The 22,301-nt window shown below is 45.0% G+C and overlaps 1 protein-coding gene across 4 annotated transcripts in view; it reads left to right on the top strand.

Moving 5' to 3' along the window:
- Slc22a4 (solute carrier family 22 member 4) overlaps positions 1-19,581 on the top strand; it is a 55,551-nt gene extending 35,970 nt beyond the window's left edge. For all 4 annotated transcript variants that reach the window (XM_040748641.1, XM_040748644.1, XM_040748643.1 and 1 more), the window contains 7 exons: positions 1,632-1,803; positions 4,710-4,836; positions 10,664-10,764; positions 12,345-12,559; positions 14,175-14,357; positions 16,570-16,705; positions 19,091-19,581. In XM_040748641.1, the coding sequence (XP_040604575.1) occupies positions 1,632-1,803; positions 4,710-4,836; positions 10,664-10,764; positions 12,345-12,559; positions 14,175-14,357; positions 16,570-16,705; positions 19,091-19,166 (1,010 nt within the window). In that variant the 3' untranslated portion in view covers positions 19,167-19,581. The remainder of the gene's footprint in view (positions 1-1,631; positions 1,804-4,709; positions 4,837-10,663; positions 10,765-12,344; positions 12,560-14,174; positions 14,358-16,569; positions 16,706-19,090) is intronic.
- Positions 19,582-22,301: the final 2,720 nt, after the last annotated feature.

Genomic DNA, 22,301 nt, shown 5'->3' with positions numbered 1-22,301 from the left:
CCATCATCTTCCCCAATAGTGACACCAGCTGAAGCTAACTGTTCAAATGCACAAGCCTGTGGTGGACATTTCTCACTCAAATGACAGCAATGTATAAGGAAGAGAGAGATCCTAAAAGTTATAGAGCATTAGGACTAATAAGGAGGTGTTCATACAGTTCACCTTGATCCACAGGCTGGCAGATCTCTGTCCTAGCCTGGTACCTGGTGCATAGCCAACTCATCCCAAGTCTGTTAGCATCTGGTCTAAGACCCTGCCCCAGTGCTACTGTTTATCAACTGACTTCACAATAAACAAGAGTCTCACTTAGTCCTCTGTGATTTTCTTTAACATGGTCAGATTCTTTGCCTCTAGATTTCTGTTGCTTAGGAAGAACACACACAAACACACACACACACACACACACACACACACACACACCCCACATACCCATTCATTATCATATCATAATCTCAGCCAAAGACAACCAGGCCATGGTAGAATGTGTTCATTCATAAAGTAAGGAAAGATCTGGAAATGATATTCATGGAACTCGAAGTAATCAGATACCACCCTTGGGAAAGAGTCTACAGGAGAGGGAATGCCCTGGGGTTAGAAGTCTGGTCTGCACTGTGGAAATTGGGAGACACCTAGCAGAAGACTATGAAGTTCAAGCCCAGCCTCAGCTTTCTCAAGAAACTGAAAGAAATAAAAAAGAGAAGGAAACCACAGAGGAGTGTGACCCACTTTCTCCCTTTTATTCAGACTAGGACCACATCCCATGCAATGGTGCTGCCCACATTTAGGAGGGGTATTCCTAACTCAGTTAACCCAATCCAGAAACTCACAGACATGCTCAAAGGTTTGTCTTCTGGGTGATTCTTGATCCTTCAATTTGGCAATCAGTATTACTAGTATGTGCAAGCCCTACACAAAAGTCCAAGCTCTTGTCCTTGGCCATATCTCTGTCCTTGGGTCAGAGGGCTTAGAGTGGATAGAATTCTAATGTGCTAGAATCCTGACCTGAGTGACAGCATCATCTCTGAACACCTGCTGCTACTGACCTGCTGGGCTGCTTGCTGCACAGGACAGAAACCAGCTGCCAGCACATCCGTCCCCAAACACTGCCAACTGTGCATGGCCTTGAGCCTTTGCCCTGGTCACTGGGTGTGTGTTTAGTGCCTGGACTGCCACTACAGGGACAGCAGAACAGCTCCTTCCTTGGGGAAGTTCCTGCAGAACATCAGTTCCAGTGCTGGCTGCCAGCTCTGGGAAGTCCCAGAAGCAGCTGACTTCTGGACATCATGTACGAGGGTTCAAGGACAACAGTGTGTCCTGACAGCTTGGAGCACCACTGTTGTCTCATAGGCCAGTGTCTGCTCACATACAGATGAGAGTTGTGGACAAGCTGTGATCCCACACAGTGTCTCAAAAGAGTCACTTCTTGTCTCCTGGACAATACATTCTCTGTGTCTCCCACCTCCCTCTTACTCTGAAAATGCAGCATTCTCAGAGGCAGGTGTTTTGGTTTCATTGATAACGTCCTTGTCAAGCATACATGGGTTCGATCCCCAGTAATGGAAAGAAACCCTATCTCAAAAAACAAATGCTGAAGAGTGGACATGCTAATTCTGCCCCCTTGTTTTGGACAGGAACTGAAATTCTGAGCAAGTCAGTTCGAATTATCTTCTCCACGTTAGGAGTCTGCACATTTTTTGCAATCGGCTACATGGTGCTGCCTCTGTTTGCATACTTCATCCGGGACTGGCGGATGCTGCTGCTGGCACTGACACTTCCTGGGGTGCTGTGTGCCCCCCTGTGGTGGTGAGTACAACTCCGCTCCCAGTCAGCCCTTGGCTATGGCAGACAGGCCTCCCCAGAGATGAGCTCACTGCTCACTTCGCTGCATCTACATGCTCTCTGAGGCAGCCTGGAGCCTCCAAGCTTCCAGCACTCTCTGCATTCTGTGGGTGGGCACATGCACTGTGCAAAGCCTGGTTCTCAGGCATCCTAGTCTTCTTCCAGATGCTTCCTATCCCAGCCTCATGCCCATTTTCTCGTTGTCTGTGGGGCTGGTACTATTGTGCAATGTTTTTAACTTTGTCCTTAGTTTGGGGCACTTTTCATTCTTTAGAAATCTTCTTTCTCTATTCAACCACAGTTGAGTTCTCCGCAGCTACCCACATGTGTGATGTAAAGAACAGAACCAGAAAATAATGCCCTGAACATGGTGGGTAGCTGACAGACAGAATACACAAAGCCCATACCCAGCAAACTCCCCACAAATAGAGTGTTATACATTGTGCTGGATATTATAGGTAATCCAGAGATACATGTATATAAGATGTGCATAGATTAAATATAAATCTTAGACCTATTTTATTGAAGTTGTTTTGCTTTGCTGTGCTGGGATGGAACTCAAGACCTTATACATGCTAGCAAGCACTCTTTCACTGAGATACACTCTAGTCCCAATTTTGTTTTTAGATGAGGCCCTGTCATGTTGCATAAATTGGTCTTGAGCTCCTGGGTCCAAGTGGTCCTCCCACATCAGGTTCCTGAGTAGCTAGCCTACAGGCACACAGACCACTGTGCTTGGCTATGCCATTTGATGTAATAGGGTTGAACATGAGAGAATTCTGGTGTCTGCCAGGGATCCTGGGACCAATTCTACAGAGAACAAGGAACATATAACTGCTCTTCATAGTTAGCATCTAAAGTATACTTGGGATGTGTGTGTGTGTGTGTACACATATATACATATATATACATGTGTGTATTCCTGAAAAATGATAATTATTTTCAGCAGAGTTTCCTGTATTCTAGGCTTGCCCTGGACTCCTCAATAGGAGCCAAGGGTGGCCTTGTACTTCTTATGCTTCTGCCTCTACCTCCCAAATGCTAGGATAACAGGTGTTTTCTACCACAAACAACTTATGCAGTGCTAGACATGGAGCCCTGAACTTCATGCATGCTAGGCAAGTTCACCCTGAGTTATATTCCAAGCTCCCCAAATTAGCTGTGTTTGAACAGTCTTAGAGAAGGTGTTATTTCTCCTATGGACCCCCCACACACATAGAAATATTCATTTTAATATGGGGATTGAACCTAGGGTTCTGTGCATACTGGGCAAGGGGTGTGTCACAGAGATGATGCCCTCAAAGGCTTCCCCAACCCAGTTTGGAACAGCACGTGTGGGAATAGCCAAGTTTGGAGATTCTCGACTAAGTCTTACCAGGTGGGATAACTAGAGGGTTCAGGAAGAGAACAGATTTCTTGTTTTTTGTTTTGTTTGTTTGAGATAGGGTTTCTTTGTATAGCCCTAGCTGTCTTAGAACTCACTTTGTAGACCAGGGTATCCTCTAATACAGAGATCTGCCTGCCTCTGCCTCCTGAGAGTGCTGTTATTAAAGGCGTGCGCCACCACTGCCCGACAAGAGCAGATTTTTTAAAAATGGAAATAAAGTACTAGCCACAGCCCCCTCTTCAGAATTTCTCTTCTTTACTTTCTTGAATTTAAACAAGAGAAAAGGGGACCACTTGCCCAATTATTCACTCCCTCCCTCTCCTCTCTCTAATTCATCTTGGTTTTATTGTGTTCTATCAGAATCCAGTCTTCTAGAAATGACCCATTTTACTAACGGCTCAATTGCCACCTGCTTACGTGACTAAGGTAACAACGGTTTCTTCAGTCACTTTATGGGATTCACAGTTTAGTCCTATTTGTTGCCCTGTGACACCTGCCTGGGAAACTGGCTAGAAGGACCTTCATTTTTCTGCAGCTGTCATGCAGCCACAGGAGTTGACAAGTGTCCCCCTTTGCCTGCTGTGGTTTTCTCAGCAGTAATATTACAGAGTGAGGGGTGTATGAAGGCTCACGTGGAATTAATATTTGGGAAAAATAACCTTTCTTGGTTTGTTTTGCTGTTTACTTCACTGGCTTTGAAAGAGCACTTAATTTTTCTTAGTTATATGTGTACGGGTTTTTGTTTGCATGTGTGTCTGTGTACCATATTCATGCAGTACCGGGGACAGCCAGAAGAGGGCCTCGGATCCCCTGGAACTGGAGATACTGGCAGTTGCTGGTGACCATGTAGATACTAAGAATTGAAGCCAGGTCTTCTGGAGGAATAGTCAGTGCTCCTAATCTACTAATCCTTGAAAGATCTCTTTTTAAGAGCTAGATATTATGCTGGTTTATCTGGAAGTTTCCTCTGGAACCCAGGCTGAGAGTCAGTAAGGAAGGGCAGGCCGCACTCCACACAACTCTGCACCCAAGAGAAGCTCCATATTGCTTTTCTTGTTGCTCTTACAAAATACCTGATGAGGAAGGAAGGGTTTGCCCTGGCTCACAGCTTAGGGGTACAGTCCATCACTGCAGGGAAGCCGTGGCAGCAAGAGCTTGAGGCTGCTGGTCACGCTGTGTCCACAGACGGGAAGCAGAGAGGGCAGACTGTTGGTGCTCAGCTCACTTTCTCCTTTCATTCAGTCCAGCCACATCAGGGTGTCTGTCATCCCACCTCAGTTAGCTCAGTCCAGAAACTTGTCACGAGCTTGCCCAGAGGTTTGACACAGATTCATTGAAATGTCATACTGTACCATAGAAATAGAATTTTTGTGCAAATATAGAGTATTTGCAACATTAAAATGACCTAGGATTATTTTGCTATGTGTGTTTGCTAACATCAAAAGGTTGTAAAAGGTTGGGAACCAGTGCAAATGAATCCTAGGTTTATTCCCGAATCTCCCCGGTGGCTGATATCCCAGAGGAGATTTGAAGAGGCAGAACAGATCATCCAGAAAGCTGCAAAGATGAACAGCATCGTGGCGCCTGCAGTGATATTTGATCCTCTGGAGGTGAGTGAGCACATTCCTTTTGAAATCAGCTCTGCAGCCTTTCCTTTACGGAATTTAATGTAACTCACTATTTGTTAAGTGCCCACAATGCACCAGGCACTGCACTGGGTATCAGGGATGTAATCATGATTACATTCTCAGATAAAGTCTTGGGAGGCATGGTGCTGCTCACCTGTTGTCCAGCCTAGGGCCAGCTTGAATGTAGTAAGATGTCATCTCTCTTTCTAAAAATATACCTAAAGGATTATTTATACATTAAAAACAATGGTGCTTTGGTTTGTTTTGGTTTTGGTTTTTTTTTTGAAACAGGGTGTCCCTAGCTGTCCTGGAACTCACTCTGTAGACTAGGCTGTCCTTGAACTCAAAGAGGCCCTCCTCCCTCTACCTCCCAAAAGCTGAAATTAAAAGCATGTCCACCATTGCCTGGCTTGTGTTGTTGTTGTTGTTTGTTTTGTTTTGTTTTAACTGTATTTCAATTCACAAGCCCCAGTTGTTGAGTGGCAATTTTATTCCCTCAGTACTTAATTTGTGTGATTCTTTGTGAATTTTGGACATTAGCGCCTTGCCTGCACTGTAGCTGGTAAAGAATTTCTCCCATTCTATGAGTGATTTGCTCTGTGGTCATTTGCTGTGTGGAAACTTAATTGCATCTTGTCCTACCTGCTGGTTCTGGGGGTTTCCTGTGCTGGTAAGGCTCTGTTCAGAAAATTCTCCCTCACCCCAGCATCTGGAAGAGTATTTAAGTTTTCTTCTAGAAGTTTCAGCATTTCCAGTTTTAAATTAAGACCTTTTATCCACTTTGATTTGATTTTTGAACATGTGAAAGATAGGAAACTGATTTCATTCTTTGCAGGTAGCAATCCAGTTTGCCAGCATCATTTGTTGAATAAGCTACCTTTTTGTTTTGCAAGTTTCCAACTTTGTGTTGGCATTTGTGCCTAACCATTGCAAAGTTATATTCTGATGATTTTTATAACATACATTTTAATGATTCTTTGGGAATTTCACATCATGCACCCCAATCCCACTCCTCTCCTAGTCCTTCCATGTTCGTCCTGCATCCTTGACTCCAATAGAAGAAAACAAATCCACATCATTCCTTCATCTTTTCCACCTCTCTGTCACATATTCCTTTGTCATGGTGGCATTGGGAGCTGTTATGTGTCACACAGTATACCCCTTTGCCCAAATAGCTTTAATTGCAAGTGTTCATTGCAATGAGCTATTGCTCTGATTCCAGACCTCTGGCCTCCAGTACACTCTCAGTACTGGACCTCACTGAAACTCCTCTTGGATGTTCTGCTATTGCCCTGCGTCATATGAATCCTGTAGCTACGTTTCTGCAGGACCAGCCCTTCACATGCTCCAGCAGCTCGTAGGGTAGATGTTGGAGTAGGCCAACTCAAAGCCCTGGATATGGGTGGGGATGGCAGCTTGAGCTGATCAGTCTGGGCCTCCACAGGGACGCCTGCTCAGTAAAGGAGCAGAGCCACCTCTCCCACACCCCTGCCATAGGGGCCAGCTCTCCTGCTGCAGCTGCCCTTTAGGGGTGGCCCAGATCCCTTGTGCCCAGGGTACTAGGGCTAGGTCTCCTATGAGGGGCAGTGCCAGCTCTCCCCCTGGGATACCTGGTGAGGGTTGGGGCCAGTTCTCCCAGGGCCAGTGAGGGGCAGGGCCAGCTCAGCACAGCTCTTAGACCTAAGCATGGCCCCAGGTGGCAGACCAGACCCCAGGGCCCTCAGCCACAGCTCAGGCTGGAACAACACCATGGCCTCAGGTGGCAGCACAGGCCCCTCTAATCAGTATGGCCCCTGGAGCAGCATTGCCCTCAAGTGGTGGCCCAGACCGCAGGCTTCCACCCGGGCTGGCCTTCAGTGGTAACATGGGCTACAGACATCCACACAGACCCCAGCTGCCACAGGGTCACAGACCCAGACATGTCCCTCAGTGGCAGCAAGGGCCTGGACATCACGTGGCCTCAGGTGACCACGCAGGCCACTCAAACCAGCCTGTTCTTCAATGCCTTCCCATCTCCATTTTCTCCTCTCTCCACAGCAAATGGACCACTCTGCTTAGCTTCCTTTCCCATTTCTCCATCATTTGCTCATGGTAGTGACACTCACTGCATGGCACCCAGGGGGGTACTCTGTGTGTCTTCCACAGTGTCCAGGCACCCGATGGCACCCAAAGCAGGCCTCTTACACTGATGATTTTTAAAATACCATCCCTGGAAAAAGTGCATCTGAGGGCTGGTTCCCACTGTACCCTGAATTACAGCGCAGCCCCCTAGGGGTGCAGTACATGTCTTCATTTGGTGTGCCTGGCATGTCCAAGACCTCAATGCCTGAGAGCACAGGCTCGAGGCTCTTCTCCTGAGGGCAGATGGCCATGAGGGAAAGCTGGTATGCCATGGGGTTTACTCACATTGTGATAGTGAGGATTTTAGGGATGTCATAGTATGCTGGCTCCTAGAGACAAGAAAGCTGAGACACGGCCCCCACACTAAAGGGTCAGAGAATATCTGAAGGAGGCAAGAGGAGTTGCTGCAAAGGGAAATGATGACAGGAAAGATGCTAAGAACCCCAGCGAGCAGACACTACATGCCAGCAGCACACAGAAAGGTAGCAGGGTGCCCAACGCCTGAAGTGGCAAGTCACATTTGGAGGACGGCGAGATTAACACAGGCCAGTGGAGAGGTCAGGGGACTACTGGTCAGGATGAGGAAGAGAGCCCTCAAGACGCCTGAAGACGGCCCTGGTGACTGCGTCTGTGGTTTGTATGATGTGTGCTAGCCCTTGCACTGCTGGCTCCACCAGCAAGTAGGACTCTGTGGGAAGATGGGGGACATGTCAGTGATACAACCCAAGGATTTCAACCATCTCTGGCTATCAGGACCCTTTCCAAAAGCAGCTACCTAGGCCATGGCTGGGATCTTCACCCCAGTGGCTATGAATCCAACCTCTCAGAGGGCTTCCTGAACAAAGCTTCCTTAATCCTTTGCTGTTTGAATTCAAAAGGTCATCCAAGTCCTAGTAAACTTAACTAGGTACAAAAAGGACATAGATCATAAATAATGTGTCTGCCTTTCGGGGCAATGTGTGTATTGGTATTTAGCAGATAGAAAGCTTCATTCCAATATTCAAGAAATGTACCGTGTGGCAGTGTAGTTACGGAGATAATATCCACACAGAGGAAAACATCATAAAATTGACTTGAACAAAAAAGAACGAAGTTCAGAAACACAAACCCCTAATGGGACCTTTTTTCTGCCTGCTGTTATGTGAACTGGACACACCTACTAAGGGAAGCGGAGTCCTTGATTTCCTAGCCCCGACATCTCCCCTGCTAGGACTTGCTAGGACCCTGTGTAGGAAGATCTGCAGCAGCCTGCACCAGCCAGTGCAGCCTATTCAGAATACCAGTGAAGAGACTACTAGGTACAAGGCAGTCTGTCCGACGCACGAGGTGCTCACATCAGCCATTGCTCGGTCTAGCTATGAGCATCACTTTTCAGGAAAGGGAAATGGAAGCACAGAGAAATGACTTACCAGAGAGCACACTGCTACTGAGCTGTGGATTTCCTGGGTTTCTCTGGGATCAAACGCATGTTCTAATGAATGGCAATTTTCAGTTTATGTCAGGGGTTGTGGTATTAACTTGGACAGGAAGCCATGTAGAGTCACATCATCTTCGAGAGTAACCTTAAGCTTCCCTAGCTTTGGAAGAAGCCCCTTCAACCTACTCATGTACCTTATCCAGAGACATTTGGGTGGCTCCTCCAAGACCAGAGACAATCATCTGTCCTGATGTTTCTGCACCTTGTTGCTAATCATGGTCACCTATGAAGCTTTAAGTAAACAGGCTCCCAGGTCTCCAGTCCCAGTGAAAGATTCAGAGGAAGCTGGCCTGAGGGGACCTGGCAGTCTGCATTTCAACAGAGGCCCTATAGAAGTGGAATGTTTTGATCTAACCTGGCCCTTGGATTCTGTGATGTATGTGGAATTCCTAGAGCCCTGCTTGAAGACTTCCAATTCATAAGTTTAGGCTTTACTTTGTGCTAACAACTATATTATACTTATATTATATATTGCTGGAGATAAGTCATGCACATGTGCAACAGAGAAAAGGCACCATGAGGGCTGAGGAGATGGCTCATTGGTAAAAGTATCTGCCATGCCAGTGTGAGGACCCAGGTTCAGATTCCTAGAACCCAAACAAGTGTCTAGAAGTCATGGTGGTCCCTTTATAATTCCAGGATTGGAATGTGGAGACAGAGTATCTTAGTTACTTTTCCATTGCTGTAACTAAACACCATGTCCAAGGCAACTTAAATCATTCAACTGACCTTGGGTTTCAGAGGTTGAGTCTATAATGGAAAAGGCTTGGTGGCAGGAAAACTGAGAACTCAAATCTTGATCCACAGGTAGGAGGCAGAGGGAACACACTGGGAAGAGTATACCTTTCAAAACCTAAAATCTGCCCCCAGTGACACACCTTCTCCACCAAAGCCACACCTCCTAATCCTTTACAAATAGTCCTACCACGTGGAGGCCAAGCATTCAAACATATGGCCCTATGGGGCATTCTCACTGAAACCACCACATATGGAATGCCTAGAACAATCAGGCCAGCAAGATTAGCCATGTCAGAGACTCTAGGTTTGAGTGAAAGAGCCAGTCTCAACAAATGAGATGGGAGAGTACTTGAAGATGATTCCCAACATGACCTTGGGCCTACACATGTACTCCCACACACACATGCACACACACACACACACACACACACACACACACACACACACACACACTGCCCCCTAGTCACTTTGGAGCTTCATGACTCTCTCAATTCAATAGGCTTTACAGATCCTAGCTCAGTGTGACAAAGACTACTCACATGTTAAAGCTGAGTGGAGGAAAAGCTGGTCAGCACTCATCAATGAGGCTGATGTCGTTTATTTTGATGGCTTCTATCTAAAATGGGCTACATTAAGCATTTTAAAGCATTAGAAACTCAGGAAACAATATGGAAGATGGGGCAGAAAGAGCAAGAGCCAGATGATGAGGAGAAATTATATGAAATGCTAGCTGTTGGACATGACATAGCCATTGCACTGAGGAACCCAAAGCAACTTGTTTACCTGCAAGACCCAACCAACTCTTCAACATCCCAGCATGGGAGTGGGAGATCACATCAGTCCTTGGTCCCAGCTGAGGAGCTATTGTTGGTAATGGCTGCTGTCGGGGAAAGAGGGAGTCATTTTCTTCATGGGTGTAACCAGAGTATTAAAGGGGGAGGAGAACATGCTGGGAAGAAGAAAGATTCCAGAGGGAGTGGGAGGGGAATATAACCAAAAATCCGTTAGAGGCATGCATGAAGTTGTCAAAGTCTGAATTTAGAATTATGTTTTAAAGAAAGAGTTAGAATGATTCCATGTTTGGAGATGTCCTTGCTGCCTTCTATCTGTGGACTTGGAGGCGTGTCAAAGGTTCTATAAGCATTGTGGGAATGGGCGAGGATGTAGTTCAGTGGGTAGAGTGCTCACCTCACACACATAAAGGTTCAGTCCCCAGCATCAAATCTGGCATGGTAAGCATGCCAGTAATCCCAGCACTGGGGAGGTGGAGAAAGGAGGGTCCAGAGTTCAAGATCACGTTCATCTACACTATGAGTCAAAGGCCAGCCTGAGACCCTGTCTTAATAGTAACAATAATGATGATATTAATAATAATTTTAAATTAAATTTTTAAGAAGAGTTGCATGCCCAAGTTTTTCCCATAGGTACTTCCTGCCTCCCTCCTTATCTCATGTTTTATTTATGTTATTTTAGCTACAGGAGCTAAATTCCTTGAAGCAGAAGAAAGTTTTCATTCTGGACCTGTTTAAGACTAGGAACATTGCCACAATAACAGTGATGTCTGTGATGCTGTGGTAAGCAATGAGTGCTCCAAGAGTGCAGATGTGTGACACCCGTGTGTAACTTATTTTCTTTAGTTTGAAGGAATATGACAAAGCCCAGGCTTCCCCTGCAGCAAAACGAGAATTGTGGAATTCTAAGGTCTTTAGACATGTTTTGGATGGATGGATGGATGGATGGATGGATGGATGGATGGATGGATGGATGGATGGATTGAACTGAATACTGGGAAAGTTATAGGTAACAACAAGTCTGTAGTATGGGGACCCCACTTGGAAGGTGATGGGCTTGAGGTTGCAGATGTCTCTGGGGACCAAAGCAGAAGTGTCAAGTCTCCACCTGCTTTCTGAACTAAACAGTGAAGTTAGTGTAACCTGCCTCCCAGTAGCAAATTAACATTCGAGTTTAAGGCACAGAAGTAATGACCTGACTTTATTAACTAGATTTAATAACAAATTTTCAAAGAAATAAGGAAAAATAATAACAACCTACCTGCCCCAGAGATAGCAACACACACACACACACACACACACACACACACACACACACACACCTGAGTACTAGAACTTGCAGACTCTCTAGTTCAGAAGTTTAGAACCATGCTGTTTTGCAATTCCAAAATATCAGCCAGGTGGTGGTAGTGGTGCATGCCTTTGATTCAAGCACTCAGGAAGGCAGAGGCAGATGGATCTCTGTGAGTCTGAGGCCAGCATAGTCTTCAGTAAGTTCCCGTACAGTCATAGATACACATAGAAACCCTGTCCCCAAAAAATAAAAGAGAGAGAGAGGGGAGAGAGAGAGAGAGAGAGAGAGAGAGAGAGAGAGAGAGAGAGAGAGAGAGAGAGAGAGAGAGAATAGGAGGGAGGGAGGGAGGGAGGGAGGGAGGGAGGGAGGGAGGGAGGGAGGGAGGGAGGGAGGGAGGGAGGAAGGAAGGAAGGAAGGAAGGAAGGAAGCAAGCAAGCAAGCAAGCAAGCAGTATGAAACATCCTGGGCCACAGCCTCTGTGAGCTGTCTTCATTCTTAGCTGTCTGCACATATCACTCATGCAATGTACCCTACTGATGGCACCAGGGAGCCAATAATCACCAAGACCTAGCCCCATCCAAGCTGCTCTTACACCACATGTGAGTGTCACTGGCTCTCTGCAGCAATAAAGTTAACTTTTTCATGTTGTTTTGGATTAGTCCTCTGTTCCCACCTGGTCTAGTAGACAGAGACCCGGCTTGTTCCTGAAAGCCTACTTCAGAGATGTGTGTTCTCCAGTCATGCTCAGATGTCCTCACATGGGGCATCTGCACTGTTGACTAGTGGTCTATTCAGAATGACATTGTTCTCCAGCACTTTCTACAGAGACAGAAATACTGGGGATCTGCATTGTCCATCATCGTAGCCACCAGACTTGTGTGGCTATTAAGCATGTGAAGTGTCATTTCAATTGAGAAACTGAACTTACAATCTCACTTTAATGCATTTCCATTCAAATAGCCCCACAAGGTTAGTGCCTGCTTAGAGGACACAGGACCTAGACCAACTCACGACCATCACAAACTCATGGGACATCTTTTTGTGATTTTATCATTTGTCTGTCTTTCAGGATGCTAACCTCAGTGGGTTACTTTGCTCTGTCTCTCAATGTTCCTAATTTACATGGAGATATCTACCTGAACTGCTTCCTCTCTGGCCTGATTGAAGTTCCAGCTTATTTCACAGCCTGGCTGCTGCTGAGAAACCTGCCTCGGAGATACATCATAGCCGGGGTGCTGTTCTGTGGAGGAGGTGTGCTTCTCTTGATCCAAATGGTACCTGAAGGTAAGAAGTTAGCCCAGGCTAACAGCATCCCAGAAAACCTGGATATATTAATGGCCTAGAGTATCAGTACCAGTGACCAGCCTCTCACGAGTCACCACTCCCCCATAGCTCAACTCTGACATCACCAAAGTCCATCAGTCAGATAAGCAGGTGACAGCTGACTAGGATGTTTCCTATTTTCCCAACAACTCTCCCAGCAGGGTATGGTGGCCCATCCCTATAATCTCAGCTCTTGGGAGGTAAAGGAAGGAGGACCAGTTCAAAACCAGTCTCGGTTGCATAGCTAATTTGAGGCCAGCTCAGGCTGCATGAGACACTGTCAAACAAAAACAGCAAGATAGTGCTAGCAGAAAGGTTCAGTGGGTAAACGTGCTTTTCACCAAGCCTGACTTCCATCTTTGGAACCCCCATGGGGGAAGGAGAGAACCAACACCAGCATCTCTCCCTCACATTACACACAAGCCCTGACACACACTTGTCAACAGAAATAAATAACTAATGAATGTGGAGATGGTACAGTAAGACTAAACAATAACAAAAATTCCAAAGCCAAAGGTAAAGGAAGGGGGATATATTTCCTTTTCCTAGTGTGTTTAACTTTCTCCTTTGGTTAAAAAATAGACTGGTATATTATTGATGCATTGTAATATGCAAAGAACACTGTTTCTTTTTGTTGTTAACTTTTTTTTTTTTTTTTTTGGTTTTTACGAGACAGGGTTTCTCTGTATTGTTTAGGAGGCTATCGGTCCAGCCCGGCCTCAAACTCACAGAGATCCGCCTGCCTCTGCCTCCCGAGTGCTGGGATTAAAGGCGTGCGCCACCACCGCCCGGCTCTGTTGTTAACTTTTTTAACCTCTACAGTACTAAGGTTTAAACCTATCATCTTATACTGGCTGAAACCCTACCACGAAGTCATATCCCCAGCCCTTTATTTTTATATAGTGACCTAACCTGGCCTTGAACTCATTACATAGCCTAGACTAGTCTTGAATTTGTGATCTTCCTGATTCAGCCAGTGAAGTATTAGTAGCTGGGATTATTAGCATGCACCAGGAGCTGGGGGGATAGCTGAGTAGGTAGAGTGCATGAGGACCAGAGTTCAGATTCCAGAACAAATAATGCTGGGCAGGCATGATGGTTCACATGTGATTCTAGTTTTGCATAACTGTACACATGCAAAATCATGCAAACAGCATATGCATGTGTACACCACACAAAAAATGGAATAAGTTTTTTTTAAGCATGCATCACTAAGCCCAACTAGAACTAGATTTTTTAATAATAAAATCAGGAAAGGAATAACGGGCCCCTCTTTTTAGAGATTAAATTTAATTGTATTAGCATCTAACAACTCATCATGAAACTTTTGTAATAAATAAGACAAGTGGACAGAGGCCACAGTATGTATTAATAATCCAAACTAAGAGTAGCTCCAAGTCCAAGGCCACCCATCACCTCCATCTCCAACCATCTGTTGATGAAGACATTTGAGGACAGAGTTCTGTCCAGTGGTACTTTATGAGGAACCACCACATTGCAGCAAAAAGGACAATAAGGTAACTGAGTTCAGTACAAATCCTAGAAGCACCCTGTCTGAAATGAAGCTCTCTTCCAGATTATAACTTCGTGTCCATTGGCCTGGTGATGCTGGGGAAATTTGGGGTCACCTCTGCCTTCTCCATGCTGTATGTCTTCACTGCAGAGCTCTACCCAACCCTGGTCAGGAACATGGCTGTGGGCATCACCTCCATGGCTTCTAGAGTGGGCAGCATCATCGCTCCCTACTTTGTTTACCTGGGTAAGATGCGTCTTGTTCTGTCTTTAAATTAGTAGCTTTTTTAATTTTTATGTGCATTTTGTGTGTGGGTGTATAAGCATTGTGTGTATGAGCAAGGGCCTTCTTTGGCCAGTTCCCTCAGGAGGAGTTGGTGTGTGCCTGCGCTGGTCACACTGTCTCCATACTCTGGCTGCTCAGTTTTACAACCCCATTTCAGGCACAGTTCATCTTAAAGCCCTAGATGGTGGTTTTTTTTTTTCTGTGATTCTCAGTGAACCCTTTGATGTAGTAGTAACAGTCTTCCTGCTTTGACTCTGATACATTCTCTCTCTCTCTCTCTCTCTCTCTCTCTCTCTCTCTCTCTCTCTCTCTCTCTCTCTCTCTCTGTCTCTCTGTGTGTGTATGGGTTAACAAATTTTGTATATGTACGGCTGTTTTACATGAATATAAGTCTACATTTTTGTACCTGGTGTCCAGGGAGATAAGAAGGGAGTGTCTGATCTTCTGGAATTGGAGTTATGGAAGGTATGAGCCACCATGTGGGTCTGCAAATGGAACTTGGACCCTCTGCAAGAGGAACAAGTGGTCCTAACCGCTGAACCATCGCTCCAGGCCTGAGTTCTCATGTGGATAACCTCCTCAGTGTGAGAAGGAAGCAGGCAAAGGGATGAAAAGAGCAGAGGTTCTAACTAGCGGACATGAGTTAGGACTCCTCGTTCCTGGTGGAACCAGACTTGAGAAGGGCTATGAGTGGGAGCACATACACAACATGTGCCACACAGTGTAAGGATAAAGGTGCTCGGAGGCGGCTGTGCAGGCCTGCCCAGTGCTTCAGTGGAGGCCTGCCCAGTGCTTCAGTGGCTAGGCTCAAATTTTCTTTGTGATGTATGTGAGTTCTTTATAATGCAAAGAAGTTAGCCTTCTGTATACATTTTATACATATTTTATAAATATTTTCCTAGGTAATAACTTACAGTTACTTTATGTTTTTGTTCTGGTTTTTTTTTTGTTGTTTCTTTGTTTTGTTTTTTCAAGAAAGGGTTTCTCTGTATAGATTTGGACACTGTCCTAGGACTAGCTCTGTAAATCAGGCTGGCCTGGAACTCACAAAGATCCACCTGCCTATGCCTCCTAAGTGCTGGAATTAAAGGCGTGCGCCACTACCACCCTGCCCAAGACAGAAAATTTTAGTTTCTGTATAATCAAATATAGCAGTATTAAATAATATTAAAAGGGGCTTTAGTAGAATATTGTTCAGTGTTCTGAACCTAGTCTTTATTAGGACTTCCTTATTTTTCTTGCTCATAAGTTGATTACCTACAGGATGAAACACACACACACACACACACACACACACACACACGAATTCTCAGAAAATATAGACAGACTCTAAATCCATACATAATAAGAAACACATTTTCCTAACATACCCTGCACAGCTACCCTGAGCACAGCAGCACTGAGCATACTGTGACAGCATACTGTACAGGGCACTGCCATTTCTCACTATATTCTCAACTATGCATAAATGATCCAGTGCTGGCCACAGGTTCCCAAGAAGCAGAGTCCAAAAAAGAGCCCTTAGTATAAAAATCTATTCCTGTTAGCAATACAAGGCCACAGAGAAGCCCCAAGAGCAGCGTTTACCTTATCAGCTAAACAAAAAGTAAATGCATGGGTGTGTTGTTTCTCGTTTTTGTGTGCAGAGGAGCAGCAAGGTGAGGGTCTCTTCACCTCCTGCCCCAGTAGCACCAAAAAGAGAAGTGGAGTAGGGCTGGTATGGGCCTCGGTCAGGGCAAACCTTGCCTACTAAGCAAGCACAAAGCCCTGGGTTTGACCCCAGCACTGCTTAATCTATGCATGGAGTCAGAGAGATGAGGGCAAGAGAACCAGATGTCCAAAGTTCATGCTCTGCTACATTGTTAAGTCCTCTAACCGCTCACCTTAAGTTACCTCCACCTAAGGAAGCTTTGATAGTGACGACTTCTATCCAGGGGACATCTGTCATGCACAGTTGGGCAATAACTTAGATCCTAACAGTATGCTAATGTACAACCTGGGGGGTAAATCATTGTAGGAGTGCAGGCTGTGGCAGCCCACTGGAACAACCTGTGGTATTTTGCTGACTGTCCTTCTGAAAATGTCTAGCTCACATCTGCTCTCACAGTGTCTGCACCCTGACAAAATGACTCCCAGGAGCCCATGCACATCTGACTGCTGTTCTGTTTTACAGGTGCCTATAACAGACTCCTGCCCTACATTGTCATGGGCAGTCTGACTGTCCTGATTGGAATCATCACGCTTTTTTTCCCTGAAAGTTTTGGAGTGGCTCTACCAGAGAACTTAGAGCAGATGCAGAAAGTGAGAGGGTACGTAGCAAAAGGGTTGGAAGAATAAACGTGGGAGAATATCTAACATGGTCTGAAAAAGAGGAGCACAGAGTGGAGATCAGCTGAGGGCACTAAGAATACTGGTGTGGCAATGGTGTAGGAATAGAGACCAGTGAGCAGGATAGAGCTCAGGCCCAAGAGAACAAGAGGACTCAGAATATGATTTAAAACAAACAAACCGTGTATCAACTTAAAATCCTTTGGGAAGAGCAAGGCATACACACCTGTACTCCAAGCTTCAAGAGAGGGTAAGGTAGGAGGGTCACATGAGTACAGGAGTTCAAGACCAGCCTGGATCAAATAATGAACTCCCTCAGTGTCCATTCATCCATATTACATGCAAACATACATATTTAAAATAATCAGACATTTTAATAAAGGAAAATTGAATCCTCACAAATATACAAAAATAAATTCTAGAAATGAAAAATATTTAGGACTAAAAATACAAAATCATGAATTTATAAGAACAAACCAATTAGTGTAAATGTGAACTGAACAGAGATGGGAGACAAGTCAAGAGTCAAAGGTCATCCTACACAGTGAGACCCTGGCCCCCAACCAAGCAACGAAAACAGTAACAAAATCAAAGTGGATAAGCAAGGGGAAAGGGATGAAACAATGCAGACAGAGGCTCTATCCCAAGTTCTGCCGTCTGTGGGGAAGACATATTTCCAGCCAAGGAGAGGAACTGGCTGCTTAGAGAAGGTAAGATTTAAGTATGCATCGCATGTACAAGCTACTCATCATATGTATAATGAAATAGAGGAGCCAGTGAGGTGGCGTGGAGAGAAAGGGAGCTAACCAAGACTGAGCACCTGAACCCAGAGTGGAAGGAGAGAATTGATTTCCCAAGTGATCTTCTGTAGTAGATACTGTTCTGTTGCTGTGATAAAATGTGTGGCCGAGAACAGCTTCTACAGAGAGTTTATTTTGGCTTGTGCTTTGTTAGCATGCATGTAAAAACCAGGGATTACTTCTGTAATCCCATTACCAGAAGAGCAGTGACAGGGCTGACCCTGAGACTTGCTGGCCAGACAATCTGGTCAAATCAGTGAACTCCAGTTTTTTTTTTTTTTGAGAGACACTGCCTCAAAAACTAAGGTGAAGACACCCAACATACACTTACATACTTACATACACATTTGTGTACACACACACACACACACACACACATCTGGGTGTTTGCACAATCTGGCTCAATTCTGACACTACAGTTAGCATCAGACCCCACAGGTGCAAGGGTCCAATCCCACACCCTCCTCAAACTGCAGGTGCCAACCACATGTCACTCACTACTGTCTTACTTAGCTATAAAAATCTGGGGTCCTACAGCTCCCTTTTTTTCCCCGTTGCTTGTTAGAAAGCCTCACAGAGCCTAGGGAAACTCTCCCCTTGCCATTAGCACTGTCTTAGGAGGGATGCAGGCAGGTATGTGCTGGAAGACCCTGAGCATGGGGCTCCTGCTCCTGTGGGTTGTGGTGCAGTACTCTTCTGACTGCAGAGGCGGTCAGTGATTCAGAAGCTCCAAACCCCACTGTCTGCAGATTCTTCACCCTGTGGGCCTGACTGGCCATTAACTCTGTCCCCACCCTGCTCTTCTCTGCAGAGGCTGAGAGCACAAAGCCACAAAGGTTTGTGCTCCTAGATCAAGGCTGGAGGCCAGTCCCCATGCTGGGGCTAGCTAAGAGCCCCTCACAGAACCAAAACAACGCATCACCCTGATCACCCAGGAAACCACAAGAGATGAGGAGCTCTGTGCCAGGACCCAGAGGCAAAGACCAAACATCCTGTGATAGTGCAGCTTGACGGACATAACGCTCAGTGGCTTGGTGGAGAAGTTGAGACTCTGAGCTGTGTCTATCTGGCTTCAAACTTATGACATAAAGTTGGGGAAATTAAGTTTTCTCAATCTTCAGCCTTCCCATTTATTACATGGGAATATTTCACGTGGCTGCCTAGGGCTTCTGTGAGATAAGTGTTAACCATGGCTGGCCATAATAAAGCTAAGTCCATCTGTGTAGATACTGGTCTGTCACAAATTTGTACAGGTGCCTGTGTTTGAGAAGAGTTCATCGAATGGCTATAATTTCTCAGTATAATTCTTCAGTCTTGCTATGAACTTCCTGCTGCCCCTCTATCCCTTCTTCAGGGAAACTGAAGAGCTTAGATTCCAGGCTTTGTGTTTAATCAGGAAAGCAGCTTCAAATCATAAAACATGAGGTCTGCATCTGTTAGGTTCTTTAATTAGAGTTCACAGGTTTTCATTGGTCAAATGGAGAAATGTTCTCCAATGTCAGTCTGGTGTTTTAAGGAGAAGAGTCCTAACTGTTTAATTTTCTTCAGCAGTTATTTTACTTTCAGGTTCAGATGTGGGAAAAAATCAACAGCCTCTTTGGACAGAGAAGAAAGCCCCAAGGTTCTAATCACTGCATTCTAGTAAGGGTTCCTTGGCATTCAGCCAACTGGAAATCAGATGTGTCCAATAAACTGGGAAAGATGGAACATGCCTATAATCCCAGCACTCTAGAGGGAGAGCCAAGAGGATCAGGAATTCAAGGTCATCCTTGGCTACATCAGGCATGTAAGACCAGCCTGGACTCCATGCAGCCCTGTCTCAACAAAACAAAGTCAAAGCCTTTACTGCTGAAAGGGACTATTAGAAGCAATGGGCATTAAGCTGGACTTGTGGAGAAACACATGTTGTCTTCTAAACTGGACAGCTAACTACTCAAAGAAATAAGTTTGTAAGATTTTTCTTCAAAATGTGTTAGTCAAGGACTGGCAAAATCCATACGAAGATTAACACGTTTCCAAAATACTACCCAAATAAACTGATTGTATTATCAAAACTATTAGATGATAACAGTGCTTGTGTGTCTGTGCTTTCGGGGAGTGTGTGTAAGGGTAGAGATGATCTAGCACATTCGAAAGAGAGTAGTTTTTTTTAATTGAACTCGTTTGGGGCTATAGCCAAATGATCACTTGGACTGCAGCCCTGAATCTTTGCTGTGTGGTTGCCACCCTATGCTAAAGAGTCTGAGAGTCACATCAAATAGACTCTGCTGAACACCGCGTCTTCGTGTCATGTCGCCTGATCATAACACCAGTGCAGACGAAGAAGTCTTTCCAGATCTGAGAACATGGCTCAGTTAACAAAGTGATGATGGAGCATGGGGATACGATATCAAAACCTAAGAAGGGCCAGGCGTTGGTGGCGCACGCCTTTAATCCCAGCACTCAGGAGGCAGAGGCAGGTGGATCTCTGTGAGTTCAATACTAGCCTGGCCTACTGAATGAGTTCCAGGACAGGCTCCAAAGCAATACAGAGAAACTCTGTCTCGAAAAACCAAAAAACAAAACAAAACAAAAAACCTAAGGAGGCTGAATACACAGCCTTTATAAAACATAACCATAACTATCATTTAAAGTAAACTAGCATGCATAGGTCCTGGGTTAAATTCCCAAAACAAACAAACAACAACAACAACAAAAAAAAACCACAGGAGAAAACAATGGAATGCAAATGTTCAAATTATTAGTAACAATCCAAAAATTTTAAGGCCTTAAAATAATACCATCCAATAAGGTAGTCACTAACTAGAAGTAGCTTCTAAGTATTTAAATGTACACTTCACTTGATGCAACTGCAATGTCCTGTAAAATACACAGTGAAGCCCTGTTTTAGTATGAGAAGCAGGGATTAATAATTTTAATAAGAATGAAATGCATTTCAATACGTTCCACACCAATTTTATGATGGAATGGTAATATTCCACGTATATAGAGTTAAATATATCATTACAATTTATTTCATACTTTTTAAAGAAAAGTTTTTCCTACAGTGGTGGGATCAAACTCAGGGCCTGGCACATGCCAGGCAAGCACTCTCCCACTGAGCCACACCCCAGCGCTATAAGCTTTTAATATGCAGCATTGCCAGGTAGAACCCAGGATACCCACTTACAACACAATTTCCTATATCCCTGCAGGGGACATAATTATAACTAAAATTGTTTCTTCTTTATCTAAAATTTTAGTTTAACCAGGTACATTTTTAGTTTACTAAATCTGGAAATTTTATTAATATGGTTAATTTTAATTGTGATGGTCAATGTTGCATTTGGAATCATCTAGGCATATCTGTGAGGAAGCTTCTAGACTGGGTTGGTTAGTTGAAATGGGTGGACTAACCTTAACAGTGGGCAGCATCAGTTCCATGGCCTGGGGTCCAGGACTAAATGAAAAGGAGGAGGCAAGCTGAGCACCAGCACCCATCACTCCTGGCTGAGGACAGATGACAAGCAGCCTCATAGGCCTGCCACCGTGCCTTCCCAGAGACTGACTCTACCCCATCCGTGAGTTCAAACAAACCCCTTCTCCCTCATGTTGGTTTTCTCCAGTACTTTGTCTCAGCAACATGAACTGTTACTAATACAGGGGCTACCAGAGCAATTGTAATTATAGTGTGCACCTGCGGTGCACACCTGTTGTCCCTGCTACTTGAGAGGATGAGACAAGTGGTCATTTGGGGTCAAAGTTACAGAAAAAGTCAGGGCAGTATATCAGGACCCATTTTACAAAATAAATATAGATGAAATTATAAATGTAACTTCCTCATTTGACAATATTACTTTTTAGAATCACACAGTTGCTATTTTTATATTTATCTTTTTTAACTTTAGGATATACTGTTTGCACAAAATAATGGGTTTCATTATGAGATTGTGTGTTCGTTTTGAGACAGCCTGGAACACCTGCTTCTGTCTTCCTAGTGCTGGGATTAAGGGCCTTTGCCACCAAGCCTGGCAGGTGTTTTCTTTGATATTTTTACCAGTCAGCTCCTGCTGTTAACTGTAAAAATAACTAATCTGAGGACTAAGAATATTAATCTGGAAACTAAATTTCTACATTTGCTTAAATCAATTTGATGAAAGACAGAAGGATTTAAGAACATAAAGCACAGAACGGAATCTGAAAACAAATTCATTGTTTGCAGTCTCATGACCACGGTCTCGAAATCTGTCTCGATTATTTTTCATGACTATTTTATTTTTATTTTATGTGAATGGGCATTTTGCCTGCATGTGTGTCTGTGCACCACGTGTGTGTCTGGTGCTCAGAAGGCCAGAAAGGAGCTCTAGTTCCCTTGGAACTGTGGCTACAGAAGGTTGTAAGCCACCAGTGCGTGCTGGGACTCAAACTCAGATCCTCTGAAGGGGCAGACTTTCAGTGCCCATTCTGAGCCCTAACACAAAGGTTGAGAGGGTAGGCTATATAAAACTCAAATCTTAAGCCTCCCCTGCAGTGAACACCCAACTTGATCACCACTTCCATAAGGAGCCCTCCTGGGGGTGTGGCCTGAGAAGACCCGCCCCCTTCCCTAGCGCCTGTAGAGGCCCCGCCCCCAGCCATAGGTCTCTCCAAGAGACCTCACCTCCCGACCCTGCTCAATGACCGCAGGGCCAGTGGTCAAGGATTCCAAGCCTCCCTCACCAGCCACCCGGTTCTGAAGCCAGGCTCCAACCCGCCTCCGCACCGCCCAGCCAGTCCTGAGTCCTGGGCCTGGTCCGCC

Source organism: Mesocricetus auratus, unplaced genomic scaffold, assembly GCF_017639785.1.
Source record: "Mesocricetus auratus isolate SY011 unplaced genomic scaffold, BCM_Maur_2.0 Super-Scaffold_100007, whole genome shotgun sequence".
Taxonomy (NCBI): Eukaryota; Metazoa; Chordata; class Mammalia; order Rodentia; family Cricetidae; genus Mesocricetus; species Mesocricetus auratus.
The sequence above is the reverse complement of the archived record's forward strand: the minus strand, read 5'-3'. Positions and strand labels throughout refer to the sequence as shown.